The sequence below is a fragment of the Podarcis bocagei genome, assembly GCF_964188305.1.
Source record: "Podarcis bocagei genome assembly, chromosome: W".
Classification (NCBI taxonomy): Eukaryota; Metazoa; Chordata; class Lepidosauria; order Squamata; family Lacertidae; genus Podarcis; species Podarcis bocagei.
In genome coordinates this window covers 64042649-64067648 of record NC_138131.1, presented here as the reverse complement: position 1 = coordinate 64067648, position 25000 = coordinate 64042649, and the positions used below count along the sequence as shown (strand labels likewise).

The window sequence follows — 25000 nt, the reverse complement described above, 5'->3', positions numbered from 1 at the left end:
TATATTCCCCCAGAGATATTCCCCCTGAAGATTTTTCTCCCCAAAGATATTCCCCCCGAATATTTTTCACCCCAAAGATTTTTCTCCCCAGAGATATTTCACCCCGAATATATTCCCCCTGGAGATATTTTCCCCATATATATTCCCCCCCCCCGAATATATTTCCCTCCAAAGATTTTTCTCACAGAGATATTTCCCCCGAAGATTTTTCACCCCAAATATATTTCACCCCAAAGATATTTCCCCCGAAGATTTCTCTCCCCAAAGATTTTTCACCCCAAATATATTTCCCCCGAAGATTTTTCTCCCCAGAGATATTTCACCCCAAAGATAATTCACACCAAATATATTCCCCCTGGAGATATTTCCCCCATATATATTCCCCCCCCCATATATTTTCCTCCGAAGACTTTTCTCCCCACAGATATTTCACCCCGAACATATTCCCCCTGGAGATATTTTCCCCATATATATTTTCCCCCCCAATATATTTTCCTCCGAAGACTTTTCTCCCCACAGATATTTCACCCCGAACATATTCCCCCTGGAGATATTTTCCCCATATATATTTCCCCCCCCAATATATTTTACCCCGAAGATTTTTCACCCCAAAGATTTTTCTCCCCAGAGATATTTCACCCCAAATATATTTCCCCCCGAAGATTTTTCTCCCCAGAGATTTCACCCCAAATATATTCCCCTCCAGAGATATTTCACCCCAAAGATATTCCCCCCAGAGATATTTCACCCCGAATATATTCCCCCCGAAGATTTTCCACCCCATAGATATTTCCCCCCGAATATATTCTCCCCCCATCTTCCTTTCTCCCCCCCATCTCTCCCCCCAGATTGGACGATGGCGACTGGGGGGCCGACAAATCCTACGTCTGCGCCTGGAACCTCGACCGCCGGGCCCCCGACCCCCAGCGCCCCGATCTGGTCCTGGAGGCCCCCAGCGCCGCCATGGGGCTGGCCTTCCACCCGCGCCGCCCGTCCGTCATGGCCGGTAGGCCCGCCCTCGCGCCTGTCGGCCAATCCGGTGTCTCGTCCCTGCGGGAGGAAGGGGCGGGTCTTACGTCCCGGCGGCCAATCGGCCTCCAGTCCCCCCACCTTCCTCGAACCTGATTGGCTGTAGCGGGAGGAAGGGGCGGGTCTTACGGCCCGTCGGCCAACCCGATGTCTTGTCCCCGCCTTCCCCAACCCCTATTGGTTCAAGCGGGAGGAAGGGGCGGGTCTTACGGCCCGTCGGCCAATCCGGCCTTTCTCTCCCCAAACCCGATTTATCTTGAGTGGGAGGAAGGGGCGGGCCTTGCGTCCTGTCAGCCAATCCGGCCTCCTGTCCCCCCCACCTTCCTCAAACCCCTATTGGCTCTAGCAGGAGGAAGGGGCGGGTCTTGCATCCATCGGCCAATCCGGTGTCTCTTCCCCCGCCTTCTCCAACCCCTATTGGTTCAAGCGGGAGGAAGGGGCGGGTCTTCCACCCCATTGGCCAGTCGGTCTCTCATCCCTGCCTTCCCCAACCCCTATTGTTTCAAGCAGGAGGAAGGGGCGGGTCTTGCATCCATCGGCCATTCCGGCGTCTCGTCCCCCCACTTCCTTCCCCAACCCCTATTGGCTCTAACAGCAGGAAGGGGCGGGTCTTACGGCCCGTCGACCAATCCGGCCTTTCTCTCCCCACACCCGATTGGCTCCAGCAGGAGGAAGGGGAGGGCCTTGCGTCCCCTCGGCCAATCCGGCCTTCCTCTCCCCGAACCCGATTGTCTCGAGTGGGAGGAAGGGGCCCGTCTTAAGGCCCGTCGGCCAACCCGGTGTCTCGTCCCCCCCCCGCCTTCCCCATCCCCTATTGGTTCAAGCGGGAGGAAGGGGCGGGTCTTGCATCCATCGGCCAATCTGGTGTCTCTTCCCCCCGCCTTCCCCAACCCCTATTGGCTGTAGCAGCAGGAAGGGGCGGGTCTTACGTCCCGTCGGCCAATCCGGTGTCTCGTCCCCCCAGTTCCTACCCCAACCCCTATTGGTTGTAGTAGGAGGAAGGGGCGGGTCTTCCATCTCATCAGCCATTCCGGTGTCTCTCCCCCCGCCTTCCCCAACCCCTACTGGCTGTAGCGGGAGGAAGGGGCGGGCCTTGCATCCACTGGCCATTCCGGCGTCTCGTCCCCCCAGTTCCTTCCCCAACCCCTGTTGGTTCAAGCAGCAGGAAGGGGCGGGTCTTACGGCGCACCGGCCAATCCGGCCTCTCTCTCCCCGAACCCGATTGTCTCGAGTGGGAGGAAGGGGCGGGCCTTGCATCCAATGGCCAATCCGGCGTCTCATCCCCCCAGTTCCTTCCCCAACCCCTGTTGGTTCAAGCAGGAGGAAGGGGCGGGTCTTACGGTGCACCGGCCAATCCAGTGGCTCCAGTGGGAGGAAGGGGCGGGTCTTCCCTCCCTCGGCCAATCGGCCGCCTCTCTCTCTCTCACAGTGGGGCTGTTCAGTGGGGAAGTCCTGGTGTGGGGCGAACAGAGGAAGGGGCGGGTCTTCCATCCCCTCGGCCAATCCGGCCTCTCCCTCCCCAACCCCATTGGCTCCAGTGGGAGGAAGGGGCGGGTCTTCCCTCGGCCAATCAGGCGCCTCTCTCTCTCGCAGTGGGGCTGTTCAGTGGGGAAGTCCTGGTCTGGAAGGAAGGGGCGGGTCTTCCTTCCCTTGGCCAATCCGGCGTCTCGTCCCCCCAGTGCCTCAGCCTGATTGGCTCCAGCGGGAGGAAGCGGCGGGTCTTCCGTCCCCTCGGCCAATCGGACTTCTCCTCTCCCCTCACAGCGGGGCTGTTCAGTGGGGCAAGCGGGGGGAAGGGGCAGATCTTCTGTTCCTCGGCCAATCCGGCGCCCCTTGCCCCGCCTTCCCCAACCCGATTGGCTCAAACGGGAGGAAGGGGCGGGTCTTCCCTCCCTCGGCCAATCAGGCGCCTCTCTCTCGCAGTGGGGCTGTTCAGTGGGGAAGTCCTGTTGGGGGGCTAGTTGGAAGGGGGCGGGTCCTGCATCCCAGTGGCCAATCCGGCCTCTCCCTCCCCAACCCGATTGGCTCAAACGGGAGGAAGGGGCGGGACTTCCCTCCCTTGGCCAATCAGGCGCCTCTTTCTCTCGCAGTGGGGCTGTTCAGTGGGACAAGCGGGAGAGGAAGGGGCGGGTCTTCTGTTCCTCGGCCCATCCGGCGCCTCTTGCCCCGCCTTCCCCAACCCGATTGGCTCAAACGGGAGGAAGGGGCGGGTCTTGCCTCCCTCGGCCAATCAGGCGCCTCTCTTCCTTTCAGTGGGGCTGTTCAGTGGGGAAGTCCTGGTCTGGGACATCGGCCGGCCGGAAGACCCACTGATTTGGAGGAGCGGGATGACGGACGACTCGCACACGGACCCCGTGTACCAGGTAGGCGGGTCCCCGGAAGGCGGGTCAGGTGACCCAGGGGGAGGGCGGGTCCTTTGCTGACTTCCTGTCCTGGGTCCCTTGCTCACTTCCTGTCATGTGACTCAGGAAGGGTGTGGCCCTTTCTGACTTCCTGTCATGGGATGCAGGACGACTCGCACACGGACCCCGTGTACCAGGTAGGCGGGTCCCCGAAAGGCGGGTCAGGTGACCAGGGGGAGGGCGGGTCCCCGTCTGACTTCCTGCCGTGTGACCTGGCACAGGAAGTGTCCCTTTCTGCCTTCCTGTCACATGATGTACCAGGAAGGTCAGAAGGGGTCAGGTGACCCAGGGGGGCGGGTCCTTTGCTGACTTCCTGTCATGGGTCCCTTGCTCACTTCCTGTCATGGGACTCAGGAAGGGTGTGGCCCTTTCTGACTTCCTGTCATGGGACGACGGACGACTTGCACACGGACCCCGTGTAGCAGGTGGGTGAAAAGGGGTCATGTGACCCGGGGGAGGGCGGGCCCTGTTCTGACTTCCTGCCGTGTGAGCCGGGGGAGGGCGGGCCCTGTTCTGACTTCCTGTCATGTGAGCCAGGGAAGGAAGTGGCCCTTGCTGACTTCCTGTCATGTGACTCGTGAGCGACTGGCACACGGACCCCGTGTACCAGGAAGGTCAGAAGGGGTCAGGTGACCCAGGGGGAGGGTGGGTCCTTTGCTGACTTCCTGTCATGGGTCCCTTGCTCACTTCCTGTCATGGGACTCAGGAAGGGTGTGGCCCTTTCTGACTTCCTGTCATGGGATGCAGGACGACTCGCACACGGACCCCGTGTACCAGGTAGGCGGGTCCCCGGAATGTGGGTCAGGTGACCAGGGGGAGGGCGGGCCCTGTTCTGACTTCCTGTCATGTGAGCCGGGGAAGGAAGCGTCCCTTTCTGCCTTCCTGTCATGTGATGCAGGACGACTTGCACACGGACCCCGTGTAGCAGGTAGGGAAAAGTGGGTCAGGTGACCCGGGGAGGGCAGGGCCCTGTCAGACTTCCTGTCATGTGTCCCTTGCTCACTTCCTGTCATGGGACTCAGGAAGGGTGTGGCCCTGACTTCCTGTCATGTGAGCCAGGGAAGAAAGTGTCCCTTGCTGACTTCCTGTCATGTGACTCGTGAGCGATTTCAATGATTTCGATTTGGATGATTTCGATTTGGATGATTTCGATTTCTTGAATCGGAAATCAAAGATGACCGCCCTCCCTTCCCCCCCCCCCGATCAGGTGACCTGGTTGCCGGGCGACAAGCAGCCCCGCCTCCTGAGCTCCTCGACCGACGGCAAGATCCTCCTATGGCAGGAGGAGAAGGACGGCCTCCTCGAACCCGTGGCCGGCTTCGCCTTGGCCCCGCGGCAGATCCCCCGGGGGGGCAGGCCCAAGAAGGTCAGCTGGGGGGTCGGGGTTGGGGGTCGGGGTCAGGGTTGGGGGTTGGGGGGCAGGGTTAGGGGTCATGGTTGGGGGTTGGGGGCAGGGTTAGGGTTCCTGGTTGGGGGTTGGGGTCAGGTGTCATGGTTGGGGGTTGGGGGTCAGGGTTAGGGGTCATGGTTGGGGGTCAGGGTTAGTTGTCATGGTTGGGGGTCGGGGTTGGGGGTCGGTCAGGGTTAGGGGTCATGGTTAGGCGTCAGGGTTGGGGATCGGGGTTAGGGGTCAGGGTTGGGGGTCAGGGTTGGGGGTTGGTCAGGGTTAGGGGTCATGGTTGGGCGTCGGGGTTAGGGGTCAGGGTTGGGGGTCATGGTTGGGCATCGAGGTTGGGGGTCGGGGTTAGGTGTCAGGGTTGGGGGTCGGGGTTGGGGGTCAGGGTTGGGCATCTGGGTTAGGTGTCATGGTTGGGGGTTGGGGGTCAGGGTTAGGGGTCAGGGTTGGGGGTCAGGGTTAGGTGTCATGGTTGGGGGTCAGGGTTGGGGGTCAGGGTTAGGTGTCGGGGTTGGGGGTCAGGGTTAGGTGTCATGGTTGGGGGTCAGGGTTAGGTGTCGGGGTTGGGGGTCAGGGTTAGGGGTCATGGTTGGGGGTCAGGGTTAGGTGTCATGGTTGGGGGTCAGGGTTAGGTGTCGGGGTTGGGGGTCAGGGTTAGGGGTCAGGGTTGGGGTCAGGGTTGTGGGTCAGGGTTGGGGGTCAGGGTTAGGGGTCTGTGTTAGGGGTCAGGGTTGGGCGTCGGGGTTGGGGGTCAGGGTTGGGGGTCAGGGTTAGGGGTCATGGTTGGGCATCGGGGTTAGGGGTCAGGGTTGGGGGTCAGGGTTGGGCGTCATGGTTGGGGGTCAGGGTTGGGCCCCCCTCCTTTCCTCCTCCTGCCCCATAGCATTACGGGGGCACCCCCTTGGGTACTCACGCCCCCTCCTTCCCTCCTGCCCCACAGATTTCCTGTGGGAACTCACAACCCCCTCCTTTCCCCCTCCTGCCCCACAGATTTCCAGTGGGAACTCACAGCCCCCTCATTTCTTCCTCCTGCCCCACAGCATTATGGGGGCACCACCTTGGTTACTCACGCCCCTTCCTTTCCTCCTCCTGCCCCACAGATTTCCTGTGATAACTCACAACTCCCTCATTTCCTCCTCCTGCCCCACAGATTTCCCATGCCCCACAGATTTATCCTGCCCCAGAGATTTCACGCCCCTCATTTCCTCCTCCTGCCCCACAGCATTATGGGGGGTGCCAACCTCCTGCCCCACAGATTTCCCGTTAACTCACACCCCTCTCCTTTCCTCCTGCCCCACAGATTTGCCGTGGGGACGCCCCCCTGGGTACTCACAACCCCCTAATTTCCTCCTCCTGCCCCACAGATTTCCCGTGCCCCACAGATTTATCCTGCCCCCCAGATTTCATGCCACCTCATTTCCTCCTCCTGCCCCACAGCATTATGGGGGGTGCCACCCTCCTGCCCCACAGATTTCCCCTGTTAACTCACACCCCTCTCCTCTCCCGCCCCACAGATTTGCCGTGGGGACGCCCCGCTGGGGGTCACGGCCCTCTCCTTCTCCCCCTTTGAACCCTTCCTCCTCTTGCCCCACACCATTATGTGGGGCTCCACCTTGGTTACTCACGCCCCCTCATTTCCTCCTCCTGCCCCACAGATTTCCCCTGGGAACTCACACCCTCCTCCTTTCCTCCTCCCGCCCCACAGATTCCCCATGCCCCATAGATTTATCCCGCCCCACAGATTTCCCATGGGAACTCACACACCCCTCCTTTCCTCCTCCTGCCCCACAGATTCCCCCTGGGAACTCACACCCTCCTCCTTTCCTCCTCCTGCCCCACAGATTTATCCTGCCCCACAGATTTCACACCCCCTCCTTTCCTCCTCCTGCCCCACAGATATATTGTGTTAACTCACAGCCCCCTTCATTTCCTCCTCCTGCCCCACAGATACTCACAGCCCCCTCATTTCCTCCTGCCCCAAAGCATTATGGGGGCTCCACCTTGGTTACTCACAGCCCCCTAATTTCCTCCTGCCCCATAGCATTATGGGGGCTCCACCTTGGTTACTCACAGCCCCCTAATTTCCTCCTCCTGCCCCACAGATACTCACAGCCCCCTCATTTCCTCCTGCCCCATAGCATTATGGGGGGCTCCACCTTGGTTACTCACAGCCCCCTAATTTCCTCCTCCTGCCCCACAGATACTCACAGCCCCCTCATTTCCTCCTGCCCCAAAGCATTATGGGGGCTCCACCTTGGTTACTCACAGCCCCCTAATTTCCTCCTGCCCCATAGCATTATGGGGGGCTCCACCTTGGTTACTCACAGCCCCCTAATTTCCTCCTCCTGCCCCACAGATACTCACAGCCCCCTCATTTCCTCCTGCCCCATAGCATTATGGGGGGCTCCACCTTGGTTACTCACAGCCCCCTAATTTCCTCCTCCTGCCCCACAGATACTCACAGCCCCCTCATTTCCTCCTGCCCCAAAGCATTATGGGGGCTCCACCTTGGTTACTCACAGCCCCCTAATTTCCTCCTGCCCCATAGCATTATGGGGGGCTCCACCTTGGTTACTCACAGCCCCCTAATTTCCTCCTCCTGCCCCACAGATACTCACAGCCCCCTCATTTCCTCCTGCCCCATAGCATGATGTGGGGCTCCACCTTAGTTACTCACAGCCCCCTAATTTCCTCCTGCCCCATAGCATGATGTGGGGCGCCACCTTGGGTACTCACACCCTCCTCCTTTCCTCCTCCTGCCCCACAGATTGTTCCTGCCCCACAGATTTCACCACCTTGGGAACTCACAGCCCCCTAATTTCCTCCTGCCCCATAGCATTATGGGGGGCTCCACCTTGGTTACTCACAGCCCCCTAATTTCCTCCTGCCCCATAGCATGATGTGGGGCGCCACCTTGGGTACTCACACCCTCCTCCTCTCCTCCTCCCGCCCCACAGATACTCACAACCCCCTCCTTTCCTCCTCCTGCCCCACAGATTTTTCCTGCCCCACAGATTTCACCACCTTGGGAACTCACAGCGCCCTAATTTCCCCCTCCTGCCCCACAGATACTCACACCCTCCTCCTTTCTTCCTCCCGCCCCACAGGTTTGCCGTGGGGATGCCCCGCTGGGGGTCACGCCCCCCCTCCTTTCCTCCTCCCGCCCCACAGATACTCACACCCTCCTCCTTTCCTCCTCCTGCCCCACAGATACTCACACCCTCCTCCTTTCCTCCTCCCACCCCTCCCACACTCACACCCTCCTCCTTTCCTCCTCCTGCCCCACAGATACTCACACCCCTCTCCTTTCCTCCCGCCCCACAGATTTGCCGTGGGGACGCCCCGCTGGGGGTCACGGCCCTCTCCTTCTCCCCCTTTGAACCCTTCCTCCTCTTGCCCCACAGCATTATGGGGGGCGCCACCTTGGGTACTCACGCCCCCCTCCTTTCCTCCTCCTGCCCCACAGATTTACTGTGTTAACTCACAGCCCCCTTCATTTCCTCCTCCTGCCCCACAGATTTCCCTTGTTAACTCACAATTCCCTCATTTCCACCTCCTGCCCCATAGCATTATGTGGGGCTCCACCTTGGTTACTCACAGCCCCCTAATTTCCTCCTCCTGCCCCACAGATACAGCCCCCTCAGTTTCCTCCTGCCCCATAGCATTATGGGGGGCTCCACCTTGGTTACTCACAGCCCCCTAATTTCCTCCTGCCCCACAGATACTCACAGCCCCCTCATTTCCTCCTGCCCCATAGCATGATGTGGGGCTCCACCTTGGCTACTCACAGCCCCCTAATTTCCTCCTGCCCCATAGCATTATGTGGGGCACCACCTTGGGTACTCACACCCTCCTTTCCTCCTCTCGCCCCACAGATACTCACAGCCCCCTCATTTCCTCCTCCTGCCTCACAGATTTCCCCTCTTAACTCCCACCCCTCTCCTTTCCTCCCGCCCCGCAGATTTGCCGTGGGGACGCCCCGCTGGGGGTCACGACCCCCTCCTTTCCTCCTCTCCTGACCCACAGCATTATGGGGGGCACCACCTTGGCAACTCACAACCCCCTCATTTCCTCCTCCTGCCCCACAGATACAGCCCCCTCATTTCCTCCTCCTGCCCCACAGATTTCCCATGGGAACTCACACACCCCTCATTTCCTCCTCCTGCCCCACAGATTCCCCCTGTTAACTCACGCCCCCTCCTTTCTTCCTGCCCCACAGATTTCCTGTGGAAACTCACGGCCCCCTCATTTCCTCCTGCCCCATAGCATTATGAGGGGCTCCACCTTGGTTACAGCCCCGTAATTTCCTCCTGCCCCGTAGCATTATGGGGGGCTCCACCTTGGTTACTCACAGCCCCCTAATTTCCTCCTCCTGCCCCACAGATACTCACAGCCCCCTCATTTCCTCCTCCTGCCCCACAGATTTCCCGTGTTAACTCACACCCCTCTCCTTTCCTCCCGCCCCACAGATTTGCCGTGGGGACGCCCCGCTGGGGGTCACGGACCCCTCCTTTCCTCCTCTCCCGCCCCACAGCATTATGGGGGGCACCATCTTGGCAACTCACATCCCCCTCATTTCTTCCTCCTGCCCCACAGATACTCACACCCCTCTCCTTTCCTCCTCCCGCCCCACAGATACTCACAGCCCCCTCATTGCCTCCTCCTGCCCCACAGATTTCCCATGGGAACACACATCCCCCTCATTTCCTCCTCCTGCCCCACAGATACTCACAGCCCCCTCATTTCCTCTTCCTTCCCCACAGATTCCACCTGTTAACTCACACCCCTCTCCTTTCCCCCCACCCCACAGATTTGCCGTGCCCCACAGATTTATCCTGCCCCACAGATTTCACGCCCCCTCATTTCCTACTCCTGCCCCACAGCATTATGGGGGGTGGCCCCTTGGGTACTCACAACCCCCTCATTTCCTCCTCCTGCCCCACAGATTTATCCTGCCCCACAGATTGATTTCACGCCCCCTCATTTCCTCCTCCTGCCCCACAGCATTATGGGGGCGCCACCCTCCTGCCCCACAGATTCCCCCTGTTAACTCACACCCCTCTCCTTTCCTCCTCCCGCCCCACAGATTTGCCGTGGGGACGCCCCGCTGGGGCTCACGGCCCTTCTCCCCCTTTGAACCCTTCTTCCTCCTGCCCCACAGCATTATGGGGGGCGCCCCCTTGGGTACTCACGCCCCCCTCCTTTCTTCCTGCCCCACAGATTTCCTGTGGAAACTCACGGCCCCCTCATTTGCTCCTGCCCCACAGCATTATGTGGGGCACCACCTTGGTTACTCACAGCCCCCTCATTTCCTTCTCCTGCCCCACAGATTTCCTGTGGAAACTCACGGCCCCCTCATTTCCTCCTGCCCCACAGCATTATGTGGGGCACCACCTTGGGTACTCACGCCCCCCTCCTTTCCTCCTTCCCCACAGCATTATGGGGGGCTCCACCTTGGTTACTCACAGCCCCCTCATTTCCCCCTCCTGCCCCACAGATTCCCCCTGGGAACTCACACCCCTCTCCTTTCCTCCCGCCCCACAGATTTGCCGTGGGGGCGCCCCGCTGGGGGTCACGGCCCTCACCTTCTCCCCCTTTGAACCCTTCCTCCTCTTGCCCCACAGCATTATGGGGGGCGCCCAGTTGGGTACTCACGCCCCCTCCTTTTTTCCTGCCCCACAGATTTCCTGTGGAAACTCACGGCCCCCTCATTTCCTTCTGCCCTATAGCATTATGGGGGGCTCCACCTTGGTTACTCACAGCCCCCTAATTTCCTCCTGCCCCACAGCATTATGGGGGGCGCCCCCTTGGGTACTTACGCCCCCTCCTTTCCTCCTCCTGCCCCACAGCATTATGGGGGGCTCCACCTTGGTTACTCACAGCCCCCTAATTTCCTCCTCCTGCCCCACAGATTTCCCCTGGGGACTCATACTCCTCCTGCCCCACAGCATTATGGGGGGCACCACCTCGGTTACTCATGCCCCCTCATTTCTTCCTCCTGCCCCACAGCATTATGGGGGGTGCCCCCTTGGGTACTCACAACCCCCTAATTTCCTCCTCCTGCCCCACAGATTTCCCGTGCCCCACAGATTTATCCTGCCCCACAGATTTCACGCCACCTCCTTTCCTCCTCCTGCCCCACAGATTTCCCCTGGGAACTCACACCCTCCTCCTTTCCTCCTCCTGCCCCACAGATTTGCCGTGGGGACGCCCCGCTGGGGGTCACGGCCCCCTCATTTTTTCCTGTGCCCCACAGATTTCACGCCCCCTCCTTTCCTCCTCTTGCCCTATAGCATTATGTGGGGCACCACCTTGGGTACTCACAGCCCCCTCATTTCCTCCTCCTGCCCCACAGATTTCCCGTTAACTCCCACCCCTCTCCTTTCCTCCTCCCGCCCCACAGATTTGCCGTGGGGACGCCCCGCTTGGGGTCACGGCCCTCTCCTTCTCCCCCTTTGAACCCTTCCTCCTCTTGCCCCACAGCATTATGGGGGGTGCCCCCTTGGGTACTCACGCCCCCCTCCTTTCTTCCTGCCCCACAGATTTCCTGTGGAAACACACGGCCCCCTCATTTCCTCCTGCCCCACAGCATTATGTGGGGCGCCACCTTGGGTACTCACAGCCCCCTCATTTCCTCCTCCTGCCCCACAGATTTCCTGTGGAAACTCACGGCCCCCTCATTTCCTCCTGCCCCACAGCATTATGGGGGGCTCCACCTTGGTTACTCACAGCCCCCTAATTTCCTCCTCCTGCCCCACAGATTTCCCCTGGGAACTCACACCCTCCTCCTTTCCTCCTCCCGCCCCACAGATTTGCCGTGGGGACGCCCCGCTGGGGGTCACAGCCCTCCTCCCCCTTTGAACCCTTCCTCCTCTTGCCCCACAGCATTATGGGGGGCGCCTCCTTCGGTACTCACACCCCCCTCCTTTCCTCCTCCTGCCCCACAGCATTATGTGGGGCGCCACCTTGGTTACTCACAGCCCCCTAATTTCCTCCTCCTGCCCCACAGATTTCCCCTGGGAACTCACAACTCCCTCATTTCTTTCTCCTGCCCCACAGCATTATGGGGGGCACCCCCTTGGGTACTCACACCCCCTCCTTTCCTCCTCCTGCCCCACAGCATTATGTGGGGCTCCACCTTGGTTACTCACAGCCCCCTAATTTCCTCCTCCTGCCCCACAGATTTCCCCTGGGGACTCACACTCCTCCTGCCCCACAGCATTATGCCCCACAGATTTATCCTGCCCCACAGATTTCCCCAGGGAACTCACACCCCTCTCCTTTCCTCCTCCTGCCCCACAGATTTGCCGTGGGGACGCCCCGCTGGGGGTCACGGCCCTCTCCTTCTCCCCCTTTGACCCCACGCTCTTTGTGGCCGGGACCGAAGGCGGCGACCTCCTCAAGTGCTGGGCGGGGGCCGAGACCCCCGCCGTGGGGCCGCCCCACTCGGGGGGCGGCCTGCCCCTCAGGGCCCCGGCCCAGATGGCCTTCGCGCCCCACAGCGGGCCCGTCTACTCGCTCAGCTGCTCGCCCTTCCACAGGTTGTTTATTATTATTATTAATTACCTATTATTATTATTATTATTATTATTATTATTATTATTATTATTATTATTATTATTATTATTATTATTATTATTATTATTATTATTATTATTATTATTATTGCTGCTGCTACTACTACTACTATTACTATTATTATTATTAGACCAGGGGTGATATGATGATGATGATGATGATGATGATGATTAGACCGGGGGTGGTGGTGGTATTATTATTATTATTATTATTATTATTATTATTATTACTACTACTACTACTACTACTACTACTGCAGGAAGATAGTAGTACAGGAAGATATTATTATTATTACAGGAAGATATGATAGGAAGACATTATTATTATTATTATTATTATTATTATTATTATTATTATTATTATTATTATTATTGGAAGATAGTAGTAGTACTATTACTACAGGAAGATATGTTGATGATTGGAAGACATTATTATTATTATTATTATTATTATTATTATTATTATTACTACTACTACTACTACTACTACTACTACTACTGCAGGAAGATAGTAGTACAGGAAGATATTATTATTATTACAGGAAGATATGATAGGAAGACATTATTATTATTATTATTATTATTATTATTATTATTATTATTGGAAGATAATAATAATAATACAGGAAGATATTATTATTACTACTACAGGAAGATATGGTGATGATTGGAAGACATTATTATTATTATTATTATTATTATTATTATTATTATTATTATTATTATTGGAAGATAGTAGTACAGGAAGATATTATTATTACTACTACAGGAAGATATGGTGATGATTGGAAGACATTATTATTATTATTATTATTATTATTATTATTATTATTATTATTATTATTATTATTGGAAGATAGTAGTACAGGAAGATATTATTATTACTACTACAGGAAGATATGGTGATGATTGGAAGACATTATTATTATTATTATTATTATTATTATTATTATTATTATTATTATTACTACTACTACTACTACTACTACTACTACTACAGGAAGATAGTAGTAGTACAGGAAGATGTTGTTATTATTATTACAGGAAGATATGATAGGAAGACATTGTTGTTATTATTATTATTATCATTATCATTATTACTATTACTACTACTACTACTACAGGAAGATAGTAGTAGTACAGGTAGATATTATTATTGTTACAGGAAGATATGGTGATGATTGGAAGACTATTATTATTATTATTATTATCATTATTATTATTGGAAGATAGTAGTACAGGAAGATGTTGATATTATTACAGAATGATACGATAGGAATACATTATTACTTATTGTTACTTACTATTACTCACTGCTTCCACATTATTATTATTATTATTATTATTATTATTATTATTATTATTATTATTATTATTATTAATCTTTTATGTCTTACTCTTCCTCCCGGGAGGAACCTCTTTCTGAGCGGAGGGACCGACGGCCATGTTCACCTCTACTCCATGTTGCAAGCACAGCCCCTAGTATCCCTGCAACTCTCCAGGAAGTATGTTTTCGGGGTCCGCTGGTCCCCCGTCCGGCCCCTGGTCTTCGCCGCTGCTACCGGGGAAGGTACTACTATTACTATCACTACTACTACTACTATTACCACTACTACTACTACTATTACTACTACTATTATTACTACTACCACTGCTATTACTACTACTACTACTACTATCACTACTACTACTATTGCTACTGCTATTGCTATTGCTACTACTACTATTACTACTACTATTATTACTACTACTATCACTACTACCACTATTACCATTACTACTATTGCTACTACTATTGCTACTACTACTGCTACTAATATTACTACTACTACTGTTATTACTACTACTATTACTATTACCACTATTACTGCTACCACTATTGCTACTACTATCACTACTACTACTATTGCTACTACTATTGCTATTGCTACTACTACTACTACCACTGTTACTACTACTACTACTATTGCTACTACTGCTACTATTACTACTACTACTGATACTACTATTACTACTACTTCTATTGCCATTACTACTACTATTACTACTACTATTATTACTATTACTACTACCATTAGTATTAGTATTACTACTACCACTACTACCACTACTACTATTGCTGCTACTATTACTACTATTGCTACTACTATTGCTTTTGCTGCTGCTGCTACTATTACTATTATTACTACTATTACTACTACTACTACTACTACTATTACTGCTGCTATTACTACTGCTGCTATTATTACTACTGCTATCACTACTACTATTACTACTACTATTACTACTATTACTAGTACTATCACTATTGCTACTACTATTACTGCTGCTATTACTGCTGCTACTATTACTATTACTACTACTACTACTGATGATGATTTTCTGAAATTAAATTAAATTTAAATTTCCTGAAATGAAGTTACGTTCAATTTTTATTTCATTTACTATATTGAGTATTAACATATTTATCTAAATTTAAATGCATTAAAATTTAAATGCATTAAAATATTAAAATTTGCCGAATAAAATTAAAATAAATTACTCTTGTCTTTTCTAGGAGAAGTTCATCTCTTTGATTTCGGCCAAAACTCCCAGAAGCCCTCGCTCTCCGTCCGTCAAAGCCCAGAGCCTGCCTACTGCCTGGAGTTCAACCCCCGGCGAGCTCAGCTATTGGCCGCCGGGGACGGAGGGGGCGGGCTCAAGGTCTGGCAGCTGGGCGGGGAATTTGGGGAGGAGGGAGGGAGGGAGAGGAGCCAGCTGGAGATGCTGGCCAATGAGGTGAGCGATTGACACAAGGCAACACAACACACAACGCAACACAAGTCAACGCAACTCAACCCAAGTCAACACAACTCAACCCTAGTCAACTCAAGCCCTCGCTCTCCGTCCGTCAAAGCCCAGAGCCTGCCTACTGCCTGGAGTTCAACCCCCGGCGAGCTCAGCTATTGGCCGCCGGGGACGGAGGGGGCGGGCTCAAGGTCTGGCAGCTGGGCGGGGAATTTGGGGAGAAGGGAGGGAGGGAGAGGAGCCAGCTGGAGATGCTGGCCAATGAGGTGAGCGATTGAGGGGGACACAACACAACACACAACCCAATGATTCAATGCAAGTCAACACAACTCAAGGGGGACACAAGTCAATGCAACTCAACACAAGTCAACGCAACTCAACGCAACTCAACACAAGGCAACACACAACTCAACCAAAGTCAACACAACTCAAGACAAGTCAACACAGCTCAAGACAAGTCAACACAACTCAAGACAAGTCAACACAACTCAACACAAGTCAATGCAACTCAATGAAACTCAGCCCAAGTCAACAGAAGTCAATGCAAGTCAACGCAATTCAACACAATGCAACGCCAGTCAGCGCAACTCAACCCAAGTCAACACAACTCAAGACAACTCAACACAAGCCAACGCAACACAACTCAACCGATTGAGGGTCGGAAGGGTGACACAACTCAAGACAACGCAAGTCAACACAACTCAACACAACTCAACTGATTGAGGGTGGGAAGGGTGACACAACTCAACACAATTCAACGCAACCCAAGACAACACAACTCAATGCAACTCAACACAAGTCAGTGCAACCCAAGTCAACTCAACGCAACTCAACACACAACCCAATAACTCAACACAACGCAACTCAACCCAAGTCAACGCAACTCAGCACAACGCAAGTCAACGCAACTCAACCCAAGGCAACACACAAGTCAACACAAGGCAAGTCAATGCAACTCAACACAGGTCAACACAACGCAAGGCAACACAACTCAACCGAACACAACGCAACTCAACGCAAGTCAACACAACCCAACATAACTCAACGCAACTCAAGACAAGTCAACACAACGCAACTCATCCCAACTCAACACAACACAAGTCAACGCAATGCAAGGCAACTAAACCCAGGTCAACACAACTCAACACAACTCAGCGAAACGCAAGATAACTCAAGGCAAGTCAGGGCAACCCAACAACTCAACGGAACACAACCCAACAACTCAACGCAACACACAACTCAACGCAACACACAACCCAGCAACTCAACCCACAACTCAAGCCCTGGCTCTCCAATGAGGTGAGCGATTGACACAAGTCAACACAACTCAACCCAAGTCAAGGAAAGTCAACACAACTCAACACAAGTCAATGCAACTCAAGTCAACGCAACTCAACACAAGTCAATGCAACTCAAGTCAACGCAACGCAACTCAACACAAGTCAACGCAACTCAACACAAGTCAACGCAACTCAAGTCAATGCAATTCAACACAAGTCAACGTAACTCAACACAACTCAACCGATTGAGGGTGGGAAGGGTGACACAACTCAACACAATTCAACGCAACTCAACACAAGTCAATGCAACTCAAGACAACGCAACTCAACACAAGTCAACGCAACTCAACACAAGTCAACGCAACTCAACACAGGTCAACGTAACTCAACACAACTCAACCGATTGAGGGTTGGAAGAGTGACACAACTCAACACAATTCAACGCAACTCAACACAAGTCAATGCAACTCAACACAACCGATTGAGGGTGGGAAGGGTGACACAACTCAACACAAGTCAACGTAACTCAACACAACTCAACCGATTGAGGGAATGAACTCAGGCTGGCTAGAGAGGTTAAAAGCAACAAAAAAGGCTTCTATGGGTATGTTCGTAGCAAAAGGAAGAACAAAGAAACAGTGGGGTCACTCAGAGGAGAAGATGGTGAAATGCAAACAGGGGACACAGAAAGGGCTGAACTCCTCAATGCCTTCTTTGCCTCAGTCTTCTCCGATAAAGAAAACAATGCCCGACCTGAAGAATTTGGAGCAAATGATTCAGCAAAGGAAACACAGCCCAGAATAACTAAGGAGATAGTACAAGAATACTTGGCCAGTTTAGATGTATTCAAGTCTCCAGGGCCAGATGAACTGCATCCAAGAGTATTAAAAGAACTGGCAGATGTGATCTCAGAACCACTGGCAGTCATCTTTGAGAATTCCTGGAGAACAGGCGAAGTCCCGGCAGACTGGAGGAGGGCAAATGTTGTCCCTATTTTCAAAAAGGGGAAAAGAGAGGACCCAAATAATTACCGCCCAGTCAGTCTGACATCAATACCAGGGAAGATTCTGGAGCAGATCATTAAGCAAACAGTCTGTGAGCACCTAGAAAGGAATGCTGTGATCACCAATAGTCAGCATGGATTTCTGAAAAATAAGTCATGTCAGACTAACCTGATCTCGTTTTTTGACAGAATTACAAGCCTGGTAGATGAAGGGAACGCAGTGGATGTAGCCTACCTTGATTTCAGCAAGGCATTTGACAAGGTGCCCCATGATATTCTTGTAAAGAAGCTGGTAAAATGCGGTCTTGACTATGCTACCACTCAGTGGATTTGTAACTGGCTGACTGACCGAACCCAAAGGGTTCTCATCAATGGTTCCTCTTCATCCTGGAGAAGAGTGACTAGTGGGGTGCCACAGGGTTCTGTCTTGGGCCCGGTCTTATTCAACATCTTTATCAACGACTTGGATGATGGACTCAAGGGCATCCTGATCAAATTTGCAGATGACACCTGTCAGGGGTTCAGGAGCAGAGGCAAGGGCAAGGGAGGAAACAGAGAGCGAGGGGGAGGAGGCAGAAGAAAAGATGAGTGATGACAACGACCCGAGATCTCCGAGTCTTTCCAGTGAATCAGAAGATTCACAGAAAGGAGCACCAGTGGCCAGGGCAAGGGGGGAGACTAGGGGGACACCCCAGGGAGATAGAGCCAGAGGGGACTCAGAGGAGAGCAGTTGGAAATCGGGACCAGCGTCACCGCCAGAGAGTAGGGAAGAGGAAAGGAGCCAGGGATCAAGCGTTGGCAGCTCACAACAGGGGGGAGGGCATGAGTCAGGAGTGGCCACACCTCCATCGGGGAGCGAAGAGAGGGTTAGACGGAAGGTGGAAGGTTGGGCGCGCGCGCCAAGTTCAAATGCACAGGAAGGTGGCGCAGTAGGCAGCCCGGAAAGGGAGCCAGGTCCTAAAGCCCGGCGCAAGGAGATAGGAGGGTCCGGGGGGTCCGCATCAGAGGAATCCCGGAAGGAAGAGACCCCGGGGGGCAGAGGGACCCAGAGAAGAACAGTCAGGCGGAAAAGGTGGAGCAGGGATAGGATATTAAATTGGTGCACAAGGGGCGGAGATTCAGACGAAGCTTCGCCGATCTAAGCATAAGACGTAGAGTTGCACGCAGCAGCTTGAGAATGGAAACTGTAACTCAATAAAGACTTTTAATTAATGATCGCTGGCTAGCGTGATCCTCTGTGAGCTAGGATCTGGAAGCAACCCTGACAACACCAAACTGGGAGGGGTGGCTAACACCCCAGAGGACAGGATCACACTTCAAAACGACCTTGACAGATTAGAGAACTGGGCAAAAACAAACAAGATGAATTTTAACAGGAATAAATGTAAAGTATTGCACTTGGGCAAAAAAAATGAGAGGCACAAATACAAGATGGGGGACACCTGGCTTGAGAGCAGTACATGTGAAAAGGATCTAGGAGTCTTGGTTGACCACAAACTTGACATGAGCCAACAGTGTGACGCGGCAGCTAAAAAAGCCAATGCAATTCTGGGCTGCATCAATAGGAGTATAGCATCTAGATCAAGGGAAGTAATAGTGCCACTGTATTCTGCTCTGGTCAGACCTCACCTGGAGTACTGTGTCCAGTTCTGGGCACCACAATTCAAGAAGGACACTGACAAACTGGAACGTGTCCAGAGGAGGGCAACCAAAATGGTCAAAGGCCTGGAAACGATGCCTTATGAGGAACGGCTAAGGGAGCTGGGCATGTTTAGCCTGGAGAAGAGGAGGTTAAGGGGTGATATGATAGCCATGTTCAAATATATAAAAGGATGTCACATAGAGGAGGGAGAAAGGTTGTTTTCTGCTGCTCCAGAGAAGCGGACATGGAGCAATGGATCCAAACGACAAGAAAGAAAATTCCACCTAAACATTAGGAAGAACTTCCTGACAGTAAGAGCTGTTTGACAGTGGAATTTGCTGCCAAGGAGTGTGGTGGAGTCTCCTACTTTGGAGGTCTTTAAGCAGAGGCTTGACAACCATATGCCAGGAGTGCTCTGATGGTGTTTCCTGCTTGGCAGGGGGTTGGACTCGATGGCCCTTGTGGTCTCTTCCAACTCTATGATTCTATGATTCTATGAGGGTGGGAAGGGTGACACAACGCACCGCAACGCAGCTCAATGCAACACACAACGCAAGTCAACGCAACTCAACACAAAGCAAGGCAACTCAATGCAAAGCAACACAAGTCAACACAACTCAACGCAGCAAAACACAACACAAGTCAACGCAACTCAAGACATGTCAATGGAACTCAAGACAAGTCAACACAACTCAAGACAAGTCAATGCAACTCAATGAAACTCAACTCAAGCCCTGGCTCTCCGTCCGTCAAAGCCCAGAGCCCGCCTCCTGCCTGGAGTTCAACCCCCGGCGAGCTCAGCTATTGGCCGCCGGGGACGGAGGGGGCGGGCTCAAGGTCTGGCAGCTGGGCGGGGAATTTGGGGAGGAGGGAGGGAGGGAGAGGAGCCAGCTGGAGATGCTGGCCAATGAGGTGAGCGATTGACACAACACACAACCCAGTAACACAACTCCACACAATTGATTGAGGGTCGGAAGGGTGACACAACTCAAGTCAACACAACACAACACACAACTCTAGTCAACAGAAGTCAACGCAACTCAACGCAAGTCAAGGAAAGTCAACACAACTCAAGACAAGTCAACACAACTCAAGACAAGTCAACACAACTCAAGACAAATCAACTCAACGCAAGTCAACACAACTCAACGCAAGTCAACACAACTCAACGCAAGTCAACACAACTCAACGCAAGTCAACACAACCGATTGAGGGTGGGAAGGGTGACACAACACAACTCAAGACAAGTCAACACAACTCAACACAAGTCAACACAACTCAAGACAACTCAACGCAAGTCAACACAAGGCAACACACAACTCAACCCAAGTCAACACAACTCAAGACAAGGCAACACACAACTCAAGCCAAGTCAAAACTCAAGGGGGACACAAGTCAACACAACTCAAGACAACTCAACTCAACCCAAGTCAACACACAACTCAACCCAAGTCAACGCAACTCAAGACAAGTCAACACAACTCAAGACAACTCAACGCAAGTCAACACAAGTCAACACACAACCCAAGTCAACACAACTCAAGACAAGGCAACACACAACTCAACACAACTCAAGACAAGTCAACACAACTCAAGACATCTCAACGCAAGGCAACACACAACTCAAGACAAGTCAACACAACTCAAGACAAGTGAACACAACTCAAGACAAGTCAACACAAGGCAATACGCAACCCAACCCAAGTCAACACAACTCAACCCAAGTCAAGAGAAGTTAACACAAGTCAATGCAAGTCAACCCAAGTCAACGCAACTCAACACAACTCAACCCAAGTCAACGCAACTCAACACAACTCAACCCAAGTCAACTCAACGCAACTCAGCACAAGTCAACGCAACTCAATCCAGGTCCACACAATGCAACGCAACACAACTCAAGGCAAGGCGACTCAAGGCAACTCAACACTAGTCAACACAATGCAAGGCAACTCAACACAAGTCAACGCAACTCAACACAAGTCAACGCAACGCAATTCAACACAAGTCAACGCAATGCAAGGCAACTCAACACAAGTCAACGCAACGCAATTCAACACAAGTCAACGCAACTCAACACAATGCAAGGCAACTCAACACAACTCAACACAGGTCAACGCAACTCAACACAACTCAACGCACCTCAACCCAAGTCAACACAACTCAACGCAGCTCAACACAACTCAACCCAACGCAACCCACAACGCAACGCAACGCAATGCAACACACAACCCAGTGACTCAACGCAACCCCAAAACCACCCAACAGCCCAACCAACCCATAACAACCCAACACAAAGCAACAACACGACACACAACACAACCCGAAGGTTTCTTGGTTGGACTTCAATTAAATTCTATTTGATGTATGTAAATATATGTAGATGATTAAATTGTTCTTGGTACACAAAAGTGTGTTGTGTGTGTGTTGTGTGTGTGTGTTGTCAATTCAAGAAACTGAATGGGTGGTTTCTGCACCGAAGGGAAATGCACAACCCACAACCCAATGCTCAACACAACACAACAACCCAACTGAACTCAACCCACAACACAACTCAACCCACAACACAACTCAACCCACAACTCAACCAACAACTCAACACAACTCAACCCACAACCGAACCCCAAAACCCAACCGAACCTAACACACAACACAACGCACAACGCAACACACAACGCAACCCACAACTCAACCCAACTCAACACACAACACAACACAACACAACTCAACACACAACTCAACACAACAACACAACTCAACCCACAACACAACTCAACCCACAACCGAACCCCAAAACGCAACCGAACCCAACACACAACACACAACACACAACCCAACTCAACTCAGCACACAACTCAACCAACAACTCAACTCAACACACAACACAACTCAACTCAACCGAACCCACAACACAACTCAACACACAACTCAACTCAACCCACAACCCAACTCAACTCAACACACAACTCAACTCAACCCACAACCCAACTCAACACACAACCCAACTCAACACACAACCCAACTCAACACACAACCCAACTCAACCAACAACACAACTCAACTCAACACACAACTCAACACACAACTCAACACAACACAACTCAACACACAACACAACTCGACCCACAACCGAACCCCAAAACTCAACCGAACCCAACACACAACTCAACTCAACACTCAACTGAACTCAACACACAACACAACTCAACCCACAACCTAACCCCAATAGTCAACCGAACACAACACACAACACAACTCAACACACAACTCAACACACAACTCAACCCGACCCACAACCCGACTCGGCACACAACACACAACTCAACACACAACACAACTCAACACACAACCGAACCCCAAAACTCAACCGAACCCACAACTCAACACACAACACAACACACAACTCAATCCAACTCAACACACAACACAACACAACCCACAACCCAACTCAACACACAACTCAACCCACAACACAACTCAACCCACAACCGAACCCCAAAACTCAACCCAACCCAACTCAACACAACACACAACTCAACACACAACTCACCCCAACACAACTCAACTCCAACCCACAACCTAACCCAACAACACAACACAACCAAACCCACAACCATATATTTTATATCATGCTGTTGTTGTTGTCGTTGTTGTGTTGTTGTTGTTAGTTAAACACCAGAATCACACAATGTGCCGATTACACAACTTGGGAAATTCCGGTTTCTTCCAGGATCAAGTTTGGAGGTTTCGGCGTCCTGCCCCCCAAGTCCTCTATGGGTCGCCGGTTCCGGCCGTGGGGCGGCTGGCGGCGTTGTCTTCTTCTGCAATGTGTGGGTCGCCGAGGAAGATGTGGGGCTGAGAGAAGAGAGGGGCTATGGGGCGCCCCCAATGGTTCTCCAGACCCATATGTGTGGGGCTGATAGGGGAGAGGGGCAATGGGACCCCAATTATCCCGTAGACTGACCCACATATGTGGGGCTGATAGGGGAGGGGCAATGGGAAGACTGACCCACATATGTGGGGCTGAGCCACAATGGTCCTATAGACTGACCCACAATGGGACCCCCTAATGGTCCTCTAGATGGACCCATATGTGTGGGGCTGAGAGGAGGGGAGAGGGGCAATGGGACCCCAATTATCCTGTAGACTGACCCACATATGTGGGGCTGATAGGAGGGGAGAGAGGCTATGGGGCACCCAATGGTTCTCTAGACTGACCCATATGTGTGGGGCTGAGAAGGGGAGAGGGGCAATTCGACCCCCCCAATGGTCCTGTAGACAGACCCACATATGAGCGGCTGATAGGAGAGGAGAGGGGGAATGGGAAGACTGACCCACATATGTGGGGCTGAGAGGAAAGGGGCTATGGGGCACTCAATGGTCCTCTAGACTGACCCACATATGTGGGGCTGATAGGAGAGGGGCTATGGGGCACTCAATGGTCCTCTAGACTGACCCACATATGTGGGGCTGATAGGAGGGGAGAGGGGCAATTCGGCCCCCAATGGTCCTGTAGAATGACCCACATATGTGGGGCTGAGAGGAGAGGAGAGGGGCAATGGGAAGACTGACCCACATATGTGGGGCTGAGAGGAGAGGGGCTATGGGGCACTCAGTGGTCCGCTAGACTGACCCACATATGTGGGGCTGATAGGAGGGGAGAGGGGCAATGGGACCCCAATTATCCTGTAGACTGACCCACATATGTGGGGCTGATAGGAGGGGAGAGAGGCTAAGGGGCACCCAATGGCCCTGTAGACTGACCCATATGTGTGGGGCTGATAGGAGGGGAGAGGGGCAATTCGGCCCCCAATGGTCCTGTAGAATGACCCACATATGTGGGGCTGAGAGGAGAGGGGCAATGGGAAGACTGACCCACATATGTGGGGCTGAGAGGAGAGGGGCTATGGGGCACTCAGTGGTCCGCTAGACTGACCCACATATGTGGGGCTGATAGGAGGGGAGAGGGGCAATGGGACCCCAATTATCCTGTAGACTGACCCACATATGTGGGGCTGATAGGAGGGGAGAGAGGCTAAGGGGCACCCAATGGCCCTGTAGACTGACCCATATGTGTGGGGCTGATAGGAGAGGAGAGGGGCAATGGGAAGACTGACCCACATATGTGGGGCTGAGAAGAGGGGCTATGGGGCACTCAATGGTCCTCTAGACTGACCCATATGTGTGGGGCTGATAGGAGGGGAGAGGATCAATGGGACCCCCAATTGTCCACCCTGCCCCACACATGGGGGCCTGCCCCCAACCACCAAGAAAGACTCCGACTCAGAATCTGCTTGGACCAATGGCGTTTATTTCTCAAAGCAATGAGATATGGGGCAGAGCGTGTGGGGCAGGAGAGCATGCGTGTGGGGCAGGGGGCCACTTAGGGGTCAGCGCAGCGAACCAGGCGGGATTGTGGGGAATTGAGTGGAATTGTGGAGACCTACAACCTGAGACCCCAAACCTGCCCCCTGCCCTTCCACCCCACACTTGGGGGTCACCCCCCAACCACCAAGAAAGACCCACACTCAGATTCTGCTTGGACCAATTGCGTTTATTTCTCAAAGCAAAGCCGGACTGGAACATTCTGCGCCGGATATGGGGCAGAGCTGTGGGGCAGGAGAGCATGCGTGTGGGGCAGGGGGGCCACTTAGGGGTCAGCTCAGCAAACCAGGCAGGATTGTGGGGAATCTAGTGGAATTGTGGGGAGTTCTAGCGCGGGAAGGGCAGCGGCGGGAAGGGGGCCTGCCCCACAGCGCCGTGGGTCGCGCCGTGGGGCAGGGCCTCCGTGGACGAAGAGGGAGCGGGAACTGGGGGGAATCTAGGGGGAGTTCTAGCGCGGGAATGGTAGCGCCGGGAATGGGGGCGCGCCGGGAAATGGGGGGCT

At 53.0% G+C, this 25000-nt stretch overlaps 2 protein-coding genes, 2 long non-coding RNA genes and 1 pseudogene across 8 annotated transcripts in view; 3 read left to right on the top strand and 2 right to left on the bottom strand.

Annotated features, from left to right (window-relative positions):
* LOC308578024 (cytoplasmic dynein 2 intermediate chain 2-like) overlaps nt 1-16110 on the top strand; it is a 54512-nt gene extending 38402 nt beyond the window's left edge. Inside the window, exons 4-10 of one of the 4 annotated variants that reach the window (XR_014003817.1) lie at nt 849-1006; nt 3283-3392; nt 4639-4797; nt 12130-12368; nt 13817-13974; nt 14962-15266; nt 16080-16110. Coding sequence is in view for 2 of the 4 variants with exons in the window: in XM_081178323.1 (XP_081034449.1) it covers nt 849-1006; nt 3283-3392; nt 4639-4797; nt 12130-12368; nt 13817-13974; nt 14962-15194 (1057 nt within the window). In the remaining 2 variants the exon portion in view is untranslated. Of the gene's footprint in view, nt 1-848; nt 1007-3282; nt 3393-4638; nt 4798-12129; nt 12369-13816; nt 13975-14961; nt 15267-15638; nt 15855-16079 lie in introns of those variants that run through there. The other 3 variants (XR_014003818.1, XM_081178323.1, XM_081178324.1) reach the window with 3 other exon arrangements.
* The window catches only part of LOC308578205 (protein CIMAP1C-like), a 797869-nt pseudogene that overhangs the window by 194274 nt on the left and 578595 nt on the right, over nt 1-25000 (bottom strand). The gene's annotated exons all lie outside the window — the stretch shown is intronic.
* LOC308578027 lies at nt 16508-21524 on the top strand. Its single transcript, XR_014003819.1, has 2 exons — nt 16508-16851; nt 21022-21524. It is a non-coding gene; the product is annotated as an uncharacterized lncRNA (long non-coding RNA).
* LOC308578033 lies at nt 20036-21015 on the top strand. The gene is made up of 3 exons (XR_014003825.1): nt 20036-20056; nt 20312-20339; nt 20750-21015. It is a non-coding gene; the product is annotated as an uncharacterized lncRNA (long non-coding RNA).
* Nucleotides 24647-25000, bottom strand: part of LOC308578125 (spectrin alpha chain, non-erythrocytic 1-like) — a gene marked incomplete at its 5' end in the record, with an annotated part of 102216 nt that continues 101862 nt past the window's right edge. Inside the window, one exon of the mRNA XM_081178389.1 lies at nt 24647-25000. This exon is cut by the window's right edge and continues 146 nt beyond it.